We start from the raw sequence: 15,641 nt of genomic DNA on the forward strand, positions 1-15,641 counted from the left end.
GCTCTCCCTGTGTGTGCCCAGGACCTCATACATGGTAAACAGGTGCTTTATCACAGAGCTACACTGTCCTTTTTCCACTATCCGTTTTCTTTTCACTTTTGTTTTTAAATTTTGATACAGAATCTTGTTCTGTTGCCTAGGCTGGCTTCACACTTGGAATCCTCCCACCCCAGACTCCCAAGTAGCAGGGATTCCACGAGTTCACTGTATCTGGTTCTCCCCACTGTTCTGGAGAATACTTTTACAATTAAACTTGTCCACATTCTCTTGCAAATCAATTTAGGACATCATCCCTTAGGCTTAAAATATCTGAACCAGGGTTCTGGAGGTATAAGGGTAGGCATAATGACAAGCTTTTCTGTGAGTAATACTCAGCCCTAAAAGCTGAGTGCTGGCGGGGGGGGGGGTTGTGGAGGGCTTCATCCAGAGTCCTCTCATCTTCTCTCCTGTCTCATGAGCTGAGTAAAAGAGCTCTTGGGTCTCAAGTATTCTCTGTGCTGCTCCTACATGGAGCTTTGCTCTACAAGGAGGAGTTGGGCAGAAAAAGGGAGCCCCTGCCATTGACGACTCTCAGGAACTTAGCCTCAGCAACAGGGGTCTCAAGGTAGGATGATAAACCCTGAAATCTTGAGCTTGAATATGAGAGAAAAGAGTCTTAGGTTCTTGGCTGCAGCAGACTGGAGCCCTGCTGAGGTGGAAGGGGGTGGGGCAGTAGTCTTGATTTAGATATTACAGACTTTTACCTTTCTGAATGAATTTTCATACTTAACATGTTTTCTCCTTCCTTGCCTTTATTCTTGCTTGCTTGCTTTCATTCCTTCTTGCTTGCAATATTGGGGATCGAACTCAGGAGTATTCTACCACTGAACTATACCCCCAACTCCTTTTAGTTTATTTTGAGAGAGGGCTTTGCAAAATTTCTTAGGAGGGCCTCAAATTTGCTATCCCCCTGGCCTCAGTCTCCCAAGTAGCTGCGATTTCAGGCATGTGCCACCATGCCAGTTGAATATTATCTTTTTATACTTTATATGAGTTTAATTGAGGCTCAGGTCAGTAGAGCTTATGCTTTTATGCCAAATCAGTCTCCTATAACTTTGAATTTTGAGCTTGAATTCATGCCTCTCTCTAAGGTATGCCATACAAAAAGCATTTTCTTCATTAAGGCCCCTGACCACCTCTCATAAAGAATCCTTAATATACTACTTACTTTGCAACTTTCAATTACTGCTTTTATGATAAGAGGCTAGGAGGGCCGGGCATGGAGGCATACACTTGTAATCTCAGTATTTGGGAGGCTGGGACAGGAGGATTTCAGGTTTGAGGCCAGCCCTAGCAATTTAGCAAGACCCTGTTTCAAGATAAAAATATAAAGCCAGGTATGAGGGCACATGCTCGTAGTTCCATTACTCAAGAGGCTGAGACAGGAGGATTGTGGGTTCACCACAAGCCTCAGCAGTGCTAGGCCCTCCAAAACTTAGTCCCTGTTTCAAAATAAAAAAAATAGGGATGAAGGTTTAGCTCAGATGCCGAATACCCCTGGATTCAATACCCAGTACCTCCCCACAAAGAAAAAAAAGCCAGGAGAATTGATTTTTCCCTGCTTATTTTTTCTAACTAATGCCTTTAGGACATGTGCAAATAAGTATTCTAGAAGGTGAACTCTACCCATGAGTTCAATGTTTGTAAAGAAAATTAAAATAATAGTAACTAGAGAATTTTAACATGGAGGGCATGGTACTGTATCTGATTTTTTTTTTCCCAAGTTGGTTTGGGGGTGTTGCATTAACTCTTGGCTTCTGTGACCTGACTTGAACATCAAAATCAGATTTGGTAACATCTTAAATTAAAAATTTTTTTATTTTTCTTTGTAATTTTTCTTTCTAGGGGCCACTTAATAGTGAGTCTTCCAACCAGAGCTTGTGCAGCGTGGGGTCCTTGAGTGATAAAGAAGTAGAGGTAAGAAGCTTTATCCAATGCGAGGCGTTTCATATTCCCTACACTACACGTTAAGTCTGGGGATAAAGACACACCGAATAATTCTTGGGGGGGGGGCTGTTATAGTCTGTGCGAATGGCTCCTTTTTTTTTTTCCCCAGTTGTGTGCTGTTTGCATCTGAATGCTTATGATGGCCAGAGGGCTTCACTAAGTTGCCGAGGCTGTTCTAGAACCTGAAATCCTCCCAACTCAGCCTCCCAAGTACTGGGATTACGAGTGGGAGCTACCACTATGAGCCTGGCTTTTTTTTCCCCCCCCTAAGTAGTTACTGAATTGCTGAGGCTGGCCTTGAATTTGTGATTCTCAGCCTCCTGAGTTGGGATTGTAGGTGTGTCCTGCCATACTCAGCTATTAATGAAATAAAAAGGGATTTTTGTTTGTGTTAAATTTTTCCTGCTTAGAAAGAAGATCAGAGTTGTGTGTGTGTGTGTGTGTGTGTGTGTGTGTAACCCAGGGACATTCTACTTCCAAGCCACCCCCCAGCCATATTTTTATTTTTTAGGATCTCACTAAGTTGCAGAAAGTCTCACCTAACTAGCTGAGGCTGGCCAAGAACCTCCTGTCTCAGCCTCCCAAGTACTGGGATAACAAGCGTGTGTGCACCACGCCCACCTAGATGATCAGATTTTTTTCCCCCCCATCATTAGTTTGAGAAATTTATCAGATTTTTGTTATTAGGCAACCTATTTTCATCAACATAATCGTAAGTCTAAGTCTCCAACCACCTACTTTGTACTTAGATAAAACTTTGAATAAATTATAGCATACTTGATCAATTATGCAGTTCTTTCCTTTTTGGAAAAAAAGGGATTAGATTTAAACACTTTTTTTTTTGGAACTGGGGGTGAAACCCAGGAGCATTCTACCTCCAAGCCACACCCCCAGCCTGATTTTATTATGTTATTTTGAAATAGGATCTCACTAAGTTGCAGAGGGCCTCACTAAGTAGCTGAGGCTGGCTGCAAACCTGTCAGTCTTCTTATTTCAGCCTCCCAAGTACTGGGATTACACGCATGCGCCACCATGCCCAGCAGCTTTAAACACTTTTAAAGTTTGCTCTATGGTAGACATTTGCCCTACATTTGTGCTTTATAGCTTTTTAACAAATTTTATTTACAGATTAATTAATTGAAGATTTACTATTTTTAAGTAATTTGCCAAAAATAATTTAGATTTCATGTACTTTTTTTCTGTTGTAAGAGAATGAAACTGATTCAGGACTTGTCTGTGCCAGTTTTTTATTTTTGTATTTTCAGTATTTTGTACATACTCTATTTTTCCTAATGTGAAATTTTACCAGAATGCTAATTGTTCTATATATGGCATTTAACAGACTCCTGAGAAAAAGCAGAATGACCAGCGAAATCGGAAAAGAAAAGCTGAACCATATGAAACTAGTCAAGGTAGTAATAATTTGACACCAACAAAAATACTGATTTTTCTTTATACTTAACATTTTTTAATTCACAGTTTATGTACAGGGATTCCTAACAAAGAAGGTTTGTGTCTCTTAAGGGAATATCAGGCTGTTTATTATAGACTTGCCATTTGATATACACCTGACAAAACAATGTCAGTTCTTTGGGGACTCTTGTTTTCCCTCTTATACCATAATGATCATCTCACTGTAGGATTTTCTTCAGATCTAACATCCATCATATGGAAAGGAGAGATACTAGAGTTTTAGCTTTGTGTAATGTCGGATCAGCGATTTGTTAAGAGTGGTAACCAGAAATGGTTTCATATACATTGCTGTCCTTCAGTCACTTATTACTTAGTGGAAACAGTCTGTTCAACTTAAGAATACAAGTATTTTGGCTCATTTGTTAAAGTGGACACTTGAATTTATAGTAGTGTGTACAGTTACTGAATATATAATACATTTTGGAGAATGATGCTTTACATGTGCATTGGAAAAACTGTACTTACTTTGGTTTTGTTTTCAGGGAAAGGCACTCCTAGGGGACATAAAATTAGTGATTACTTTGAGGTAAGTTGAATTTTGGGGAAAATCAACATTGCTTTTTTAAAACCCAAATCCTTCTGTTCATTTGTGACATTAGGAAGCTAGTATTTTGCCTTTATTATAACCTTCCCCCCTCTCTCCTCTTTGTTAACGTAAAGCTGCCCCATCTCTGAATAAGAGGAAACTTCTGTTGACGTTGTAATTTTTTTTTTTTTTTTTTTTTTTTTTGGTGGTAATGGGGTTCCTGGAAGCCCTTTTATCTCCGGGCTACACTCCCAGACCTATTTTTACATTTTTATTTGGAAACAGGGTCTCCTAAGCCAGCGCGCACAGCTGGCTCCGAACCAGCGTGATCCTCCTGTCTCTGCCTCCCAAGCGCGGGGATTACAAGCGTGCACCACCACGCCCGGCTGACGTTGTAAATTTAAATTTGCTTATTATGTGTCTTGTCTGTGATGGTATAAGAACTCACATAAGGATTTTTTTTTTCCCTCCTGGCCAGACTAGGCTTTGTGTCTTTCAAAGATTAAGGTAGACATAGACTCTTTGTTCGCTTCCCTTAGTTGAATAGAGCATGTCATAAGCTCAGTGACCCATTGTTAGTGGTTACTAAAGAAGAGTAACACCCACTACACCTCGATATTTCTACTTCGTGTATTTTGAGATAAGAAGGGAAAATGTTCTTCTCTCATGTCTTACACAGTCACAAGCACTTTCAGCTTTCTGGTCACGTTTCTGTGTATCTTGATACATTTCTGTGGGAACTGCTTCTTAAAAGTCTCATTGATAAGCTAGCAGAATTTGGCTTACCTGGTACTTTCTCTCTAGAATACGAGGTACTGACTAAGAGGGGTCCTGTATAATTAAGAGCTGTTTGTGTTTTAATCTTTTACTCTCCTTATCTGAAGCATAGTACTATTTTGAATTATTCATATCCGTTTTTCCCTGTTGGCCAGTTTGCTGGGGGAAGCGGGCCAGGAACCAGCCCTGGCAGAAGTGTTCCACCAGTTGCACGATCCTCACCGCAACATTCCTTATCCAATCCCTTACCGGTAAGCATTCACCTGGAGAAATGTGACACCTGTCTAGGAGACCAGAAGCCCAGGAACACTCGAGCAGTTTCTCTCCCATTAATTACCCCTGGGGAATGAGGCAGTAGGGAGAAAACTTCATACTTTTGCCTTCAAATCTGTATCACTGAAATAACTTTGTACAAGAGCTGACCCTATTCTCTCAGTATAATAAATGGCCTCTAAGACTATATAGCTCAGTGGTCTGTCAAGGAAGTGATTCCAATCCAAAGTCTATGTTCTTATAACTAAAAACTTTTTTTTTTAATTTGGCTAGCTCCTGGTATATGAGTTACCTCTACGGCTTACTCGGTTAATAATAGAAAAGCTAATGCTATACAGATTTGAGATAAGTTTGTTTAGAGCCTTTAAGTGGGATATCCAGGTCTTAAAAGCATTGTACCTAAGTTAGTGGTTTTCAACTAGAGGCACTCATACCCTTCTGGGAACATTTGTCAGCATCATTTGGGCTGTCACGACTAGGGATGAGGAGATAAGTACCATGGGCACCTGCAGGCAGAGAGTAGGATGCTGGTGAATATCCTACAAAGTTAGGATAACCCGTTACAGACCCAAGTGTTAGTAATGCTGAAGTTGATCATTCTTTAGCTTGCTAAGGTAGGATTTTGTGTTAATTTGCTCTGGTAACTTTAATTTAATTAATTATTTGTGGTACTGGAATTGAATACAGGGACATTCTACCTCTGAGACATATCCCCAGCTCTATTTTATTCTTATTTTGAAACAGAGTCTCACTAGGTTGATGAGTCTCACTACTTGCCCAGGTTGTCCTCAAACCTGTGAACCTGTGATCCTCCTGTCTCGAACTCCTGACTACTGAGATTACAGGTGTGGGTCACCTTGCCTGGCTCTGCTGTGGTGCCTTTAGATACTTTGTTGATACCAATCAAGACCTCTGTACTAATAAACACTCTGTCTGTGGTGCCATAGCTATAGCTTTAGGTGATGGGATATTGGGGTTGCTGAAATCAGAAGGTTTCATCCTAAATCTGTGTTTAGTAAAATTGTTTTTCTTTGCCTCAGTATAGTTGGATAATACAAGCCAGTCTTGGTGGCACATGCTTGTAATCCCAGCATTTAGGAGGCCAAGACAGGAGGATTGTAGTTCACGGAAATCCTCAGCTACTTAGTGAGGCCCTTTGCAACTCAGTGAGACCTCTTTCAAAATAAAGAAGAAAAAATGGGCTAGGGATGTCACTCAGAGGTAGAATGCCCCTGGGTTCCATCTCTAGTACCGGAAAAAAAAAAAAAATTTAGGCTTCTGTTTTTTTTTTTTTTTTTTTTTTTTTTTGTTGTTGTTGTTGTTGTTGTGTTGTTGTTTTTGGGTTTTGTTTTTTTTTTTGCAGTACTAATAAACCCTGGGGTACTCTACCAGTGAGTTGTACTCTCAATTCTTTCTATTTTTTATTTATTTTTATTTAATTTCATTTAATTTTTTTCAGTACTGGCGATTTAACCCAGGGGCATTCTGCCTCCCAAGTACTGGAATTAGGGATTACAAACATGTGCCACCACACCTGGCTTCTCTCTGTGTGTGTGTGTGTGTGTGTGTGTGTGTGTGTGTGTGTGTGTGTGTGTTACTGGGGGTGGTACCAGGGACTTTTCTATCTCTGGGCTATACCCCAGACCTATTTTATACTTTATTTGGAAACAGGGTCTCACTAAGTAGTTGAGGGCATCATTCAGTAACTGAGGCTTGCTTTGAACCTGTGTGATTCTCCTATCTCGGCTTCCCAAGCGCTGGGATTATAAGCGTGCGCCACCATGGCCGGCCTGGCTTCTGTTTTTTATTTTGAGATTCTAAGTTGCCCAGTCTAGTCTCTATCTTGGTGATTCTCCTTCCTCAGCTTCCTGAGTTAGCATTACAAATGTATGCCATTGTGCCTGGCAGGCTTCTATATTTTTAAAGCATTTTAAATGCATTTTTTCCTTCAACTAGCTCATGAAAACATGTTTATCAGGATGATTATAATTATTAAAATATTATGAAAGACATAAGTTTTTGATGACAACTCAGGATTTTTAGAAATTTTCTCATCTTTGCCATGTTTTGTGTGTAGAGTGAGTAGGTTGAGGTTTGTTAGATAACTATTGAGTAAGCTGGTGTCTATATTTTGTAGGTTTTAAACCAATTAAATATTAAATAATGTTAAATGAGATTGTAGATTATTTATTTGGGACAGGTATATTTTGTAGAATGTCTCAATGTTGTCTATCACTATTTTTGGGGGGGGGGCAGAACCCAGAGGCATTCGACCTCCAGCCCTATTTTATATTCTTTATTTTGAAACTGGGTCTCACTAAGTTGCAGAGAGCCTCACTAAGTAGCTGAGGCTGTCCACAAACCGCAATCCTCTGGTCTCAGCCTCCCGAATGCTGGGATTGCAAGCATGTGCCACCACGCCTGGCTTCTATCACTCTTCTTGAAATCCTTTTTTAGTTTGATTTTAGTATCACGTCCATCTATCATATATCAGTTTAGGTTTAATCTTACCTGAAGACAAAAGAGATGTATTTAATGATCTGTAGAAATTTCTTGCCAGCTGTATGAATATGACTGGGTCTTCTTCTTACTATTATGCAAATCTAAGTGTATATTATGTGTTGAAATAGGAACCATATGGTGCATACCTAAAATCTCAATACTTAGGAGGCTGAGACAGGAGGATTATAGGTTTGAAGCCAGCCTCAACAGCTTAGTTAGGCTCTGAGCAACTTAGCGAGACTCTCTTTCAAATTAAAAACAAAATAGGGCTGAGGGTATAGCCCATAAGTGGAAGGCCCTTGGGTTCTACCCCCAGTACCTAAAACTAAAAATACTAAAAATGAGAAATTAAAATTAAAAAAGGAATCAAGCCTTAATTTCTTTTTTCTTCTTCATTGCATTGAGAAGCTCTTTATACTCACAGCTCGTATTCACTACTTCATTGTTAAGAGTCACCGGTTGTGTATGTAGTTCATATCTCATTCTCAACTCTTTTTCCCATCATATTTGCCTGAAGAAAACCAGCCATGGTTCAATCAAATAAATTCTCAGCCTTTTCTTTGCTCATCTCTAAGCAGCTCAGCATGGTTGAAGGAAAGCATACACGCTCAAGCTGAGCGATTTCACTTGATGCTCATGGCCGCTAACCTTATGCATACCTCTAGCTGCCTGCCAATCCTGCTATATTTCTAGTTAGTTCCCTTTCCTCAATGGATATTTGATATTTTTGTTATCTCTTACAAACCTCCAACATTTCTCCTAATTCAGCTGATGATCTTTTTTTTTTATTATTATTTGACTGAGAAGATAGAAACAATTAGAAGAGAATTTCCATGTTCTCTAGCACCACATCTCCCATGCATCAACACTGCGCAGAAGCCAGAGATGCGGGTAAAAATCCTACTAAATTGACAGCCTTCTTACAACAAAGAATTATCTAATACAAAATGTTAGTAGGAACCTGGTGTGATGGCACATGCCTGTAATCCCATGACTTGAGAGGCTGAGACAGGAGGATCACAGGTCCAAGGATAGCCTCAATAATTTATTGAGAACTTGTTTCAAAATAAAAAATAAAGGATAAAAAATAGGGCAGGGGGTGTTGCTTGGAGGTAGAAGGCCCCTGGCTTCCATCCCCAATACCACCAAAAAAAAAAAAAAAAAGTCGATAGTGCCAAGGTTGATAATCCCGAGCTAGCTTATGTGCTTGGTCATTATCCGTACTTGCCTTTTGGAATGAATAAATCTCCCTGCCCATCATGCATGTTCTGGTCTGCCTGATATTTATATGTCCAACTTCCTATTTGACATTTCTACTTACATATCTAATGCACAGCCTGATCTTTGACATGTTCCAAAAGGAACTCTTGAACTGGGAGTGGTGGTTCACACTCATAATCCTAGTATTTAGGAGGCTGGGTCAGGAGGGTCGCAGGTTAACGTTCAGCTTCAGCTACTTAGTGAGGCCCTCCACGACTTAATGAGACCCTCTTTCAAAATAGAGAATAAAAATAGGGCTGGGATAGAGCTCAGAGGTATAATGCCCCTGGGTTCAATCCCTAGTACCATTAAAAAAAAAAAGGCAACTCTTTTTCCCCTTGATACCAAAACAACAATAACAAACTGTTCTGGTAGTCTGCCTTGTCCTGGTAAATGATATTACTCGATCCAGTTTTTCATGTCTTAATTCCTGCCTCAAATATAATGTCAGGAAGTCCTGTTTTTTGTTTAAAATATATTAGGATCCAGTCACAGTTTGTTATGGATCTCTGTCTTAGTGTGCAGCATGCTCTCTGTTTTTACCTTGTCTCACTTTCACAATCTTAGTGTTATACCCTGAGTGATTTTTAGAGTTAAGGCCCAGCAGGGGAAGGTGGTGCATGCTTGTAATCCCAGTACTTGGGAGACCGAGACAAGGAGGATTGCAGGTTCACAGTTAGCCGTAGCAACTTGGTGAGACCCTCAACAACTTAGCCAGACTCTGTTTCAAAATTAATACCGGGCGTGGTGGCACATGCTTGTAATCCCAGCATTCGGGAGGCTGAGACCGGAGGATCGTGGTTTGCAGCCAGCCTCAGCTACTTAGTGAGGCCCTCTGCAACTTAGTGAGACCCTGTTTCAAAATAAAGAATAAAAAAGAAATAGGGCTGGGGGTGTAGCTTGGAGGTAGAATGCCCTTGGGTTTAATCCCAGGTACCGCAAAAATAAATAAATAAATAAATTAATTAATTAATAAATTAATTAATTCATATTCACACTGAGTTTCACACAGACTGTAATAGTGGACATCATCTCCAGTATTACACTAAGGCAAACAATACAATGCCTAATTGGATAGCCTGTGTTTATTAAAGATTTATAAATCATGTAAACTAAAAGGTATTTGGGCTGGGTGTGGGTGGCGCACGCTTGTAATCCCAGCATTCGCTTGTAATCCCAGCATTCGGGAGGCTGAGACAGAAAGGTCAAGGTTCGCAGACAGCCTCAGCTACTTAGTGAGGCCCTCTGCAACTTAGTGAGACCCTGTTTCAAAAGTAAAGAATAAATAATAGGGCTGGGGTGTAGCTCAGAGGTAAAATGCCCCTGGGTTCTATTCCCATTACTGGAAAAAAAATAAAAATAAAAATAAAAAAAGACTGGGAGTATAGCTTGAAGAAAAAATGCTCCTGGGTTCATTTCCTCAGTACCAGTGAGTGAATGAATGAATGAATGAGAGTGTCCTTGAGTGTGTGTGTATGTGTGTGTGTTTATTAAGGCTTATTATACCACTCCTACGCTCAGAACTGTCCAGTGGTTTCCTACACTGAAGTCACTAGTGGTCCAATAGCTCCTGTGTGACTTAGGCAGCTGCTCTGGCCTCTCTGAACACTGTTGAAGCTCCCCCCACTCAGGGGTTTATCTCAACATTCCTTCTTGCAGGAACATTCTTTTCTACTTTTCTAGCTATAGCAATCTCTTTAGCAGGTTGTTATTCAGAAATGGCCTTTAGTAGAGTTGCTCCCATATCCAACATCTCCCAAATAGTACTGCCTCCCCCCTTGTTACTGTCTCTAATCTTGCTTTACTTTAATCCTTAGCTATCATCATGTTTGCCTGTTTCTTTCTCTGTGTCCTCTGTATCTCTGCCTCTCTGCTTCTTTTTCTCTCTTACTTGTGTGTTTTCTCTCTCTCTGGCTCTCCTGGACACACATAAAATTTGATATATGCTTAAAATGTTTTATTAATTCATACTTATACTTACAGAAGAATATACATATGGCACAAATCTGAAGTTTAATGGATTTTTCACTATGCAAGCATAAAAAACAAAATATTGTCATGCTGACAGAAGTCCACTTTGTGTCCCCTTCCACTTCCTGTCTCCCTCCCTGACACCAGACATGGCCATTATTCTGACCTCCAGCTACACAGATTTGTTTTTTCTTCTGATTTTGTGGTTTGTGTAAAATGAGCCATACAGTACATGTCTGGCTCCTTTTGTTCAACATTAACTTTTATGAGATTTGTTCATATTTTTATGTTTATTGTAGATTATTCATTGCCATTGGTGTATGCCAGTGTGTGTGTGTGTGTCTGTGTGTGTGTGTGTGTGTGTGTGTGCGCGCGCGCGCGCACGTGTGTGTGTGTGTTTTACTGGGGATGGAACCTAGGGGCTTTCTACCTCTGGGGTACACTCCCAGACCTATTTTATATGTTTTTATTTGGAAACAGGGCCTCACTAAGTTGCAGAGATCCTCACTAAGTAGCTGATTCTGGCTTTGAACCTGCAATCCTCCTGTCTTGGCCTCCTAAATACTGGGATTATAAACGTGTTCCACTAGCCTGGCTTATGGTACATCTTTCATTTAATAGTTTGTGTACTCTAATTTTGAACTATAAAATTAATTATTCCATTTATTTCCCCCCTAGAATGTTAATTGAGTGAGAGCAGGAACTTTGTTGTTTACTACTGTTTCCACATCTTTCTTATTTTGGGAGACAGTACTAAGGACTGAACCCAGGATGCTGTACTACTGATAAACATCTCTAGCCCTTTTGTTTTTATTTTGAGACAGGGTTTTTTGCTAAGTTGCCCAGGCTGTCTTTGAACTTGTACTTCTCGCCTCAGCATCCTGAGTAGCTAGGATTACAAGCATATGCCACTGTTCCTGGTACCTTACATTTTTATACTGTCATCTTTTTTGTTAAAACAGTTTCTGTTTATTTTTGGCAAATACTATATATATGTGCCTGCAATCCTAGCCTGGGCCACTAAGTGAGACCCTGTGTCAAAATGATAAGTAAGAAGATCTGGGCATGTACCACTTCATGGCTAGAGTTCCCCTGGGTTTGATCTCAGTACTGTAGTACTTCTCACACAAAAAAAGGAAATTAGTCTTCATTTACCTATTGTTTCTTTGAAGGTATCTGCTTTTCTCCCTAGGCTACTTTGTAAAATCATTATCTGTGGTGATCTACAGTTTCACTGATTTATCTTTATTTCTCTTGGCTTGTGATTTGTTGGGCTTTTGGACTCTTTAGGTTGGTATGTTTTGTTAATTCTGGATATCATTTGCCATTATCTCTTCAAATAGTATCTGTTTCTGTTCTTTTCTTGCTTTTAGCAAACCATATCATCACATTTTATCATACCTCGTGGCTTCATTTTTATACATTTTTTTGTTTCTGTATACTCCGATATGAATAATTTCTTCTTGCCTTTCAGTTCCCACATTGTCTGTTTTGTTGTCTTTTTTTATTAACCCCATTTGAGTCTTAATTTTTGTTGTTGCTTTTTAAAAAATGATCTCTGCAGATAGTATCAAGTCTTTATAGTTTTGGGCTTTTTAATTTGTTTTATGGTTCAGGTGATGGAACACAGGACTACATGCATGCTAGGTAATCACTCTACCAGTGACCTATTCCCATAACCCTCTCAAAATCTTGTATACAGGGATGCTTTATAATCTGTGTCTGATAATTCTGGTAGCTAAAGTATTTATGGGTTTGTTTCTGCTGTCTTCTTAGTTGCTCATGGCTTTATTTCTTTTATGCTTCCTTTTATAACCGTATGTTACTCATTTTTTCTTCTTTTTTTGCAGTACTGGGGATGGAACCCAGGGGCATTCTACCTCTGAGCTACACCTCCATCCTTATTTTTTATTATTTTATTTTGAAACAGGGTCTCACTGAGTTGCGAAGGGCCTCACTAAGTAGCTGAGGCTGTCTGCGAACCACAATCCTCTGGTCTCAGCTTCCCGAATGCTGGGATTATAAGCATGTACCACCACGCCCAGCTTCTCATTGTTCTTGAAAAATTATTTGTGATGTTTCTTCCAAATCTAGGATGATGATATGTTCTTGTTTTTTATTTTTATATTTTGTGGTACTGGGGAGAGAAACCAGGGCCATTCTACCTCTGAGCTACACTCCCAGACCTATTTTTTATTCTTTATTTTGAAATAGGGTCACACTGAGTTGCAAGGGCTTCACTAAGTAGCTGATGCTGGCCAAGAACTGCGATCTTCCTGTCTCAGCCTCCCAAGTACTGGGATTACAAGCGTACACTACCAGCCCAGTTTTGGCTGATGACATGTTCTTACAAGGAGGATTTTTACTTGCTTCTTTCTAATGCTTGGAGGTTTTTATCTCTCTGCTACTATGTTACTGGATTTATGGATTAGAATTTTCTTTAGTTTATTTATTTTGTTTTAACCATTAAGAAATTTTGATTTGGATTGTCTTAATATTTCTCAGGCATGTTTGCATACACTATAATCCCAGTACTTGTGAGGCTGAGACAGGAGGATTACAGGTTTGATAACAGCCTTGGCAGCAATGTGAGACTCTCAGCAACCTAGTGAGACCCTGTTTCAAAACAAAACAACAACAAAAAGGCCTGGAGGTGTAGCTTGGATGTAGAATACCTCTGGGTTCAATCCTCAGTACTACCCACACATAAACAACACACACACAAAGCCCATTTCTCGGGGAACTCTTGACCCTTCTATTACCAAGGCAACTTCTTTGCACTCTGAGGGTGGGGAAATTTTTTATCTTTTTTTTTTTTTTTTTTTTTTTTCCGGTAGGTTTGCTCATGTTTTATCATTCTTAAATTTCTGGAATAAAACATACATAATTGTGGTATAGTATTGTTTTAGTGTATTATGCTTGTTTGGCTTGCATTGTAGATGTCCTTTGCATGTAAGGTGTAAAATAGTTAAAATCAAATTGAAAGTGAAAGAAGCTCTATAGTGTTATGGCACAATTGTCTTAATTCTTTATGTGTGGGATGGAAATATTGTGTTGGATTCAGAGTATTATGAAGTTGATTTTTTTTGAACTCTAGAAAGAAATCTATAAATTCAGTTATGTGAACATAGAACCATTAAAATGTCGTTGCCAGCCGGGTGTGGTGGCGCACACTTGTAATCCTTGCACTTGATAGACTGAGACAGGAGGATCTCACAGGTTCAAAGCCAGCCTCAGCTACTTAGTGAGGTTCTCAGCAACTTAGTGAGACCCTGTTTCCAAATAAAGAATAAAATAGGTCTGGGAGTATAGCCCGGGGGTAGAAAGCCTCTGGGTTCCACCCCCAGTACCACTAAAAAAAAAAAAAAAAAAGTTGTTGCCTAGAATTTGAGTAAGATATTAACTTAGGTTTATAGGTAGGTAATAATCCAACATTTAATGTTGTATGCTAGCCATAATTGTTTTCAGATTTTTTTTTTTTTTTTTTTTTTGGTGGTACTGGGGTTCCAGGAAGCCCCTCTACCTCCAGGCTACACTCCCAGACCTATTTTATACTTTGTATTTGGAAACAGCGTCTCTTAAGCCAGTACAGCTGGCTTTGAACCTGCGCGATCCTCCTGTCTCCGTCTCCCAAGCACGGGGATTACAAGCGCGCGCCACCACGCCCGGCTTTTTTTCCCTTTTTAAATCATGCGTTTTATATTCTCTGTGTGTTTTCGCGATATCAGATTTTTTCTCATGTAAGTTGTACATTTTCTTTGACTGTTTTCCAGCGACGAGTAGAGCAGCCCCTCTATGGCTTAGATGGCACCGCTGTGAAGGAGGCATCAGAGGAGCAGTCTGCTCTGCCAACCCTCATGTCGGTGATGCTGGCCAAGCCGCGGCTAGACACGGAGCAGTTAGCACAGAGAGGGGCTGGCCTCTGCTTCACTTTTGTTTCGGTGAGTACTGAGGCTCTGGTTATTCAGCTGCTTGACATTGTCCTGGAGCTCCTTAATGAATTAGGGCTGTTTTAGTGAGGATGACATTTTTCATTCTCTATCACTTATAGAAACATTGTGCTTTTACTCAGTCCCTCTTGGTTCAAGCTCCTGAGAGAGGCTGCTTTGTTTAGTTCTGAGCACACAGTAAGAAGAAAATATAATCTTCGATTGACAAAGAATCAAAGAAAATACAGGATAAATTGCATTATAGTCACAATATTTGTATAATTAAAAATAAAATTTCTGAAATCCAGCCATGGCTGACTTAATTTAATATTCATGTCAGTACAGTTTCAGCATGTGGCAGGCATTCTGCAACAAAATCACTGGGCATTTCCTCCTGTGTGGTATGTGGTCTTTCTACACATTTGCCTTCTTGCCCCTTTGGAGTGTTTGTTGGTAATAGTTACTCTTTCCAGGAATATTCCTTTCTCCCTCCCTGTCTCCCTTCCTTCCTAGTACTGGAGATTGAACCCAGTGGCACTCTACCTCTGTGCTACACCTCCAGTTTGTTTGTTTCTTCCTTCCTTCATTCATTCATTCATTCATTCATTCATTCATTCATGCAGTGCTGGGGAATGAACAAAGGAGCATTCTACCTCCGAGCTATACCCCCAGCTCCATTTTTTATTCTTTATTTTATTTATTTATTTATTTTTTGGTGGTACTGGGGATGGAACCCAGGGGCCTTCTACCTCTGGGCTATGCTCCCAGACCTATTTTATATTTCATTTGGAAACAGGGTCTCTTAAGCCAGCTGAGGCTGGCTTCGAACCTGCGTGATCCTCCTGTCTCAGCCTCCCAAGCATGGGGATTACAAGCATGCGCCACCACACCTGGCTTATTCTTTATTTTGAAACAGGGTCTCACTCAGCTTCCCTAAGTAGCTG

The 15,641-nt window shown here is 40.0% G+C and overlaps 1 protein-coding gene across 1 annotated transcript in view; it reads left to right on the plus strand.

The window, feature by feature from the left end:
• TLK2 (tousled like kinase 2) overlaps positions 1–15,641 on the plus strand; it is a gene marked incomplete at both ends in the record, with an annotated part of 129,017 nt that overhangs the window by 31,169 nt on the left and 82,207 nt on the right. Inside the window, 5 exon segments of the mRNA XM_080713240.1 lie at positions 1,885–1,956; positions 3,329–3,398; positions 3,942–3,985; positions 4,918–5,013; positions 14,542–14,709. Coding sequence (XP_080569366.1) covers positions 1,885–1,956; positions 3,329–3,398; positions 3,942–3,985; positions 4,918–5,013; positions 14,542–14,709 — 450 coding nt within the window.

This window comes from Muscardinus avellanarius, assembly GCF_963383645.1.
Source record: "Muscardinus avellanarius genome assembly, chromosome: 16".
Classification (NCBI taxonomy): domain Eukaryota; kingdom Metazoa; phylum Chordata; class Mammalia; order Rodentia; family Gliridae; genus Muscardinus; species Muscardinus avellanarius.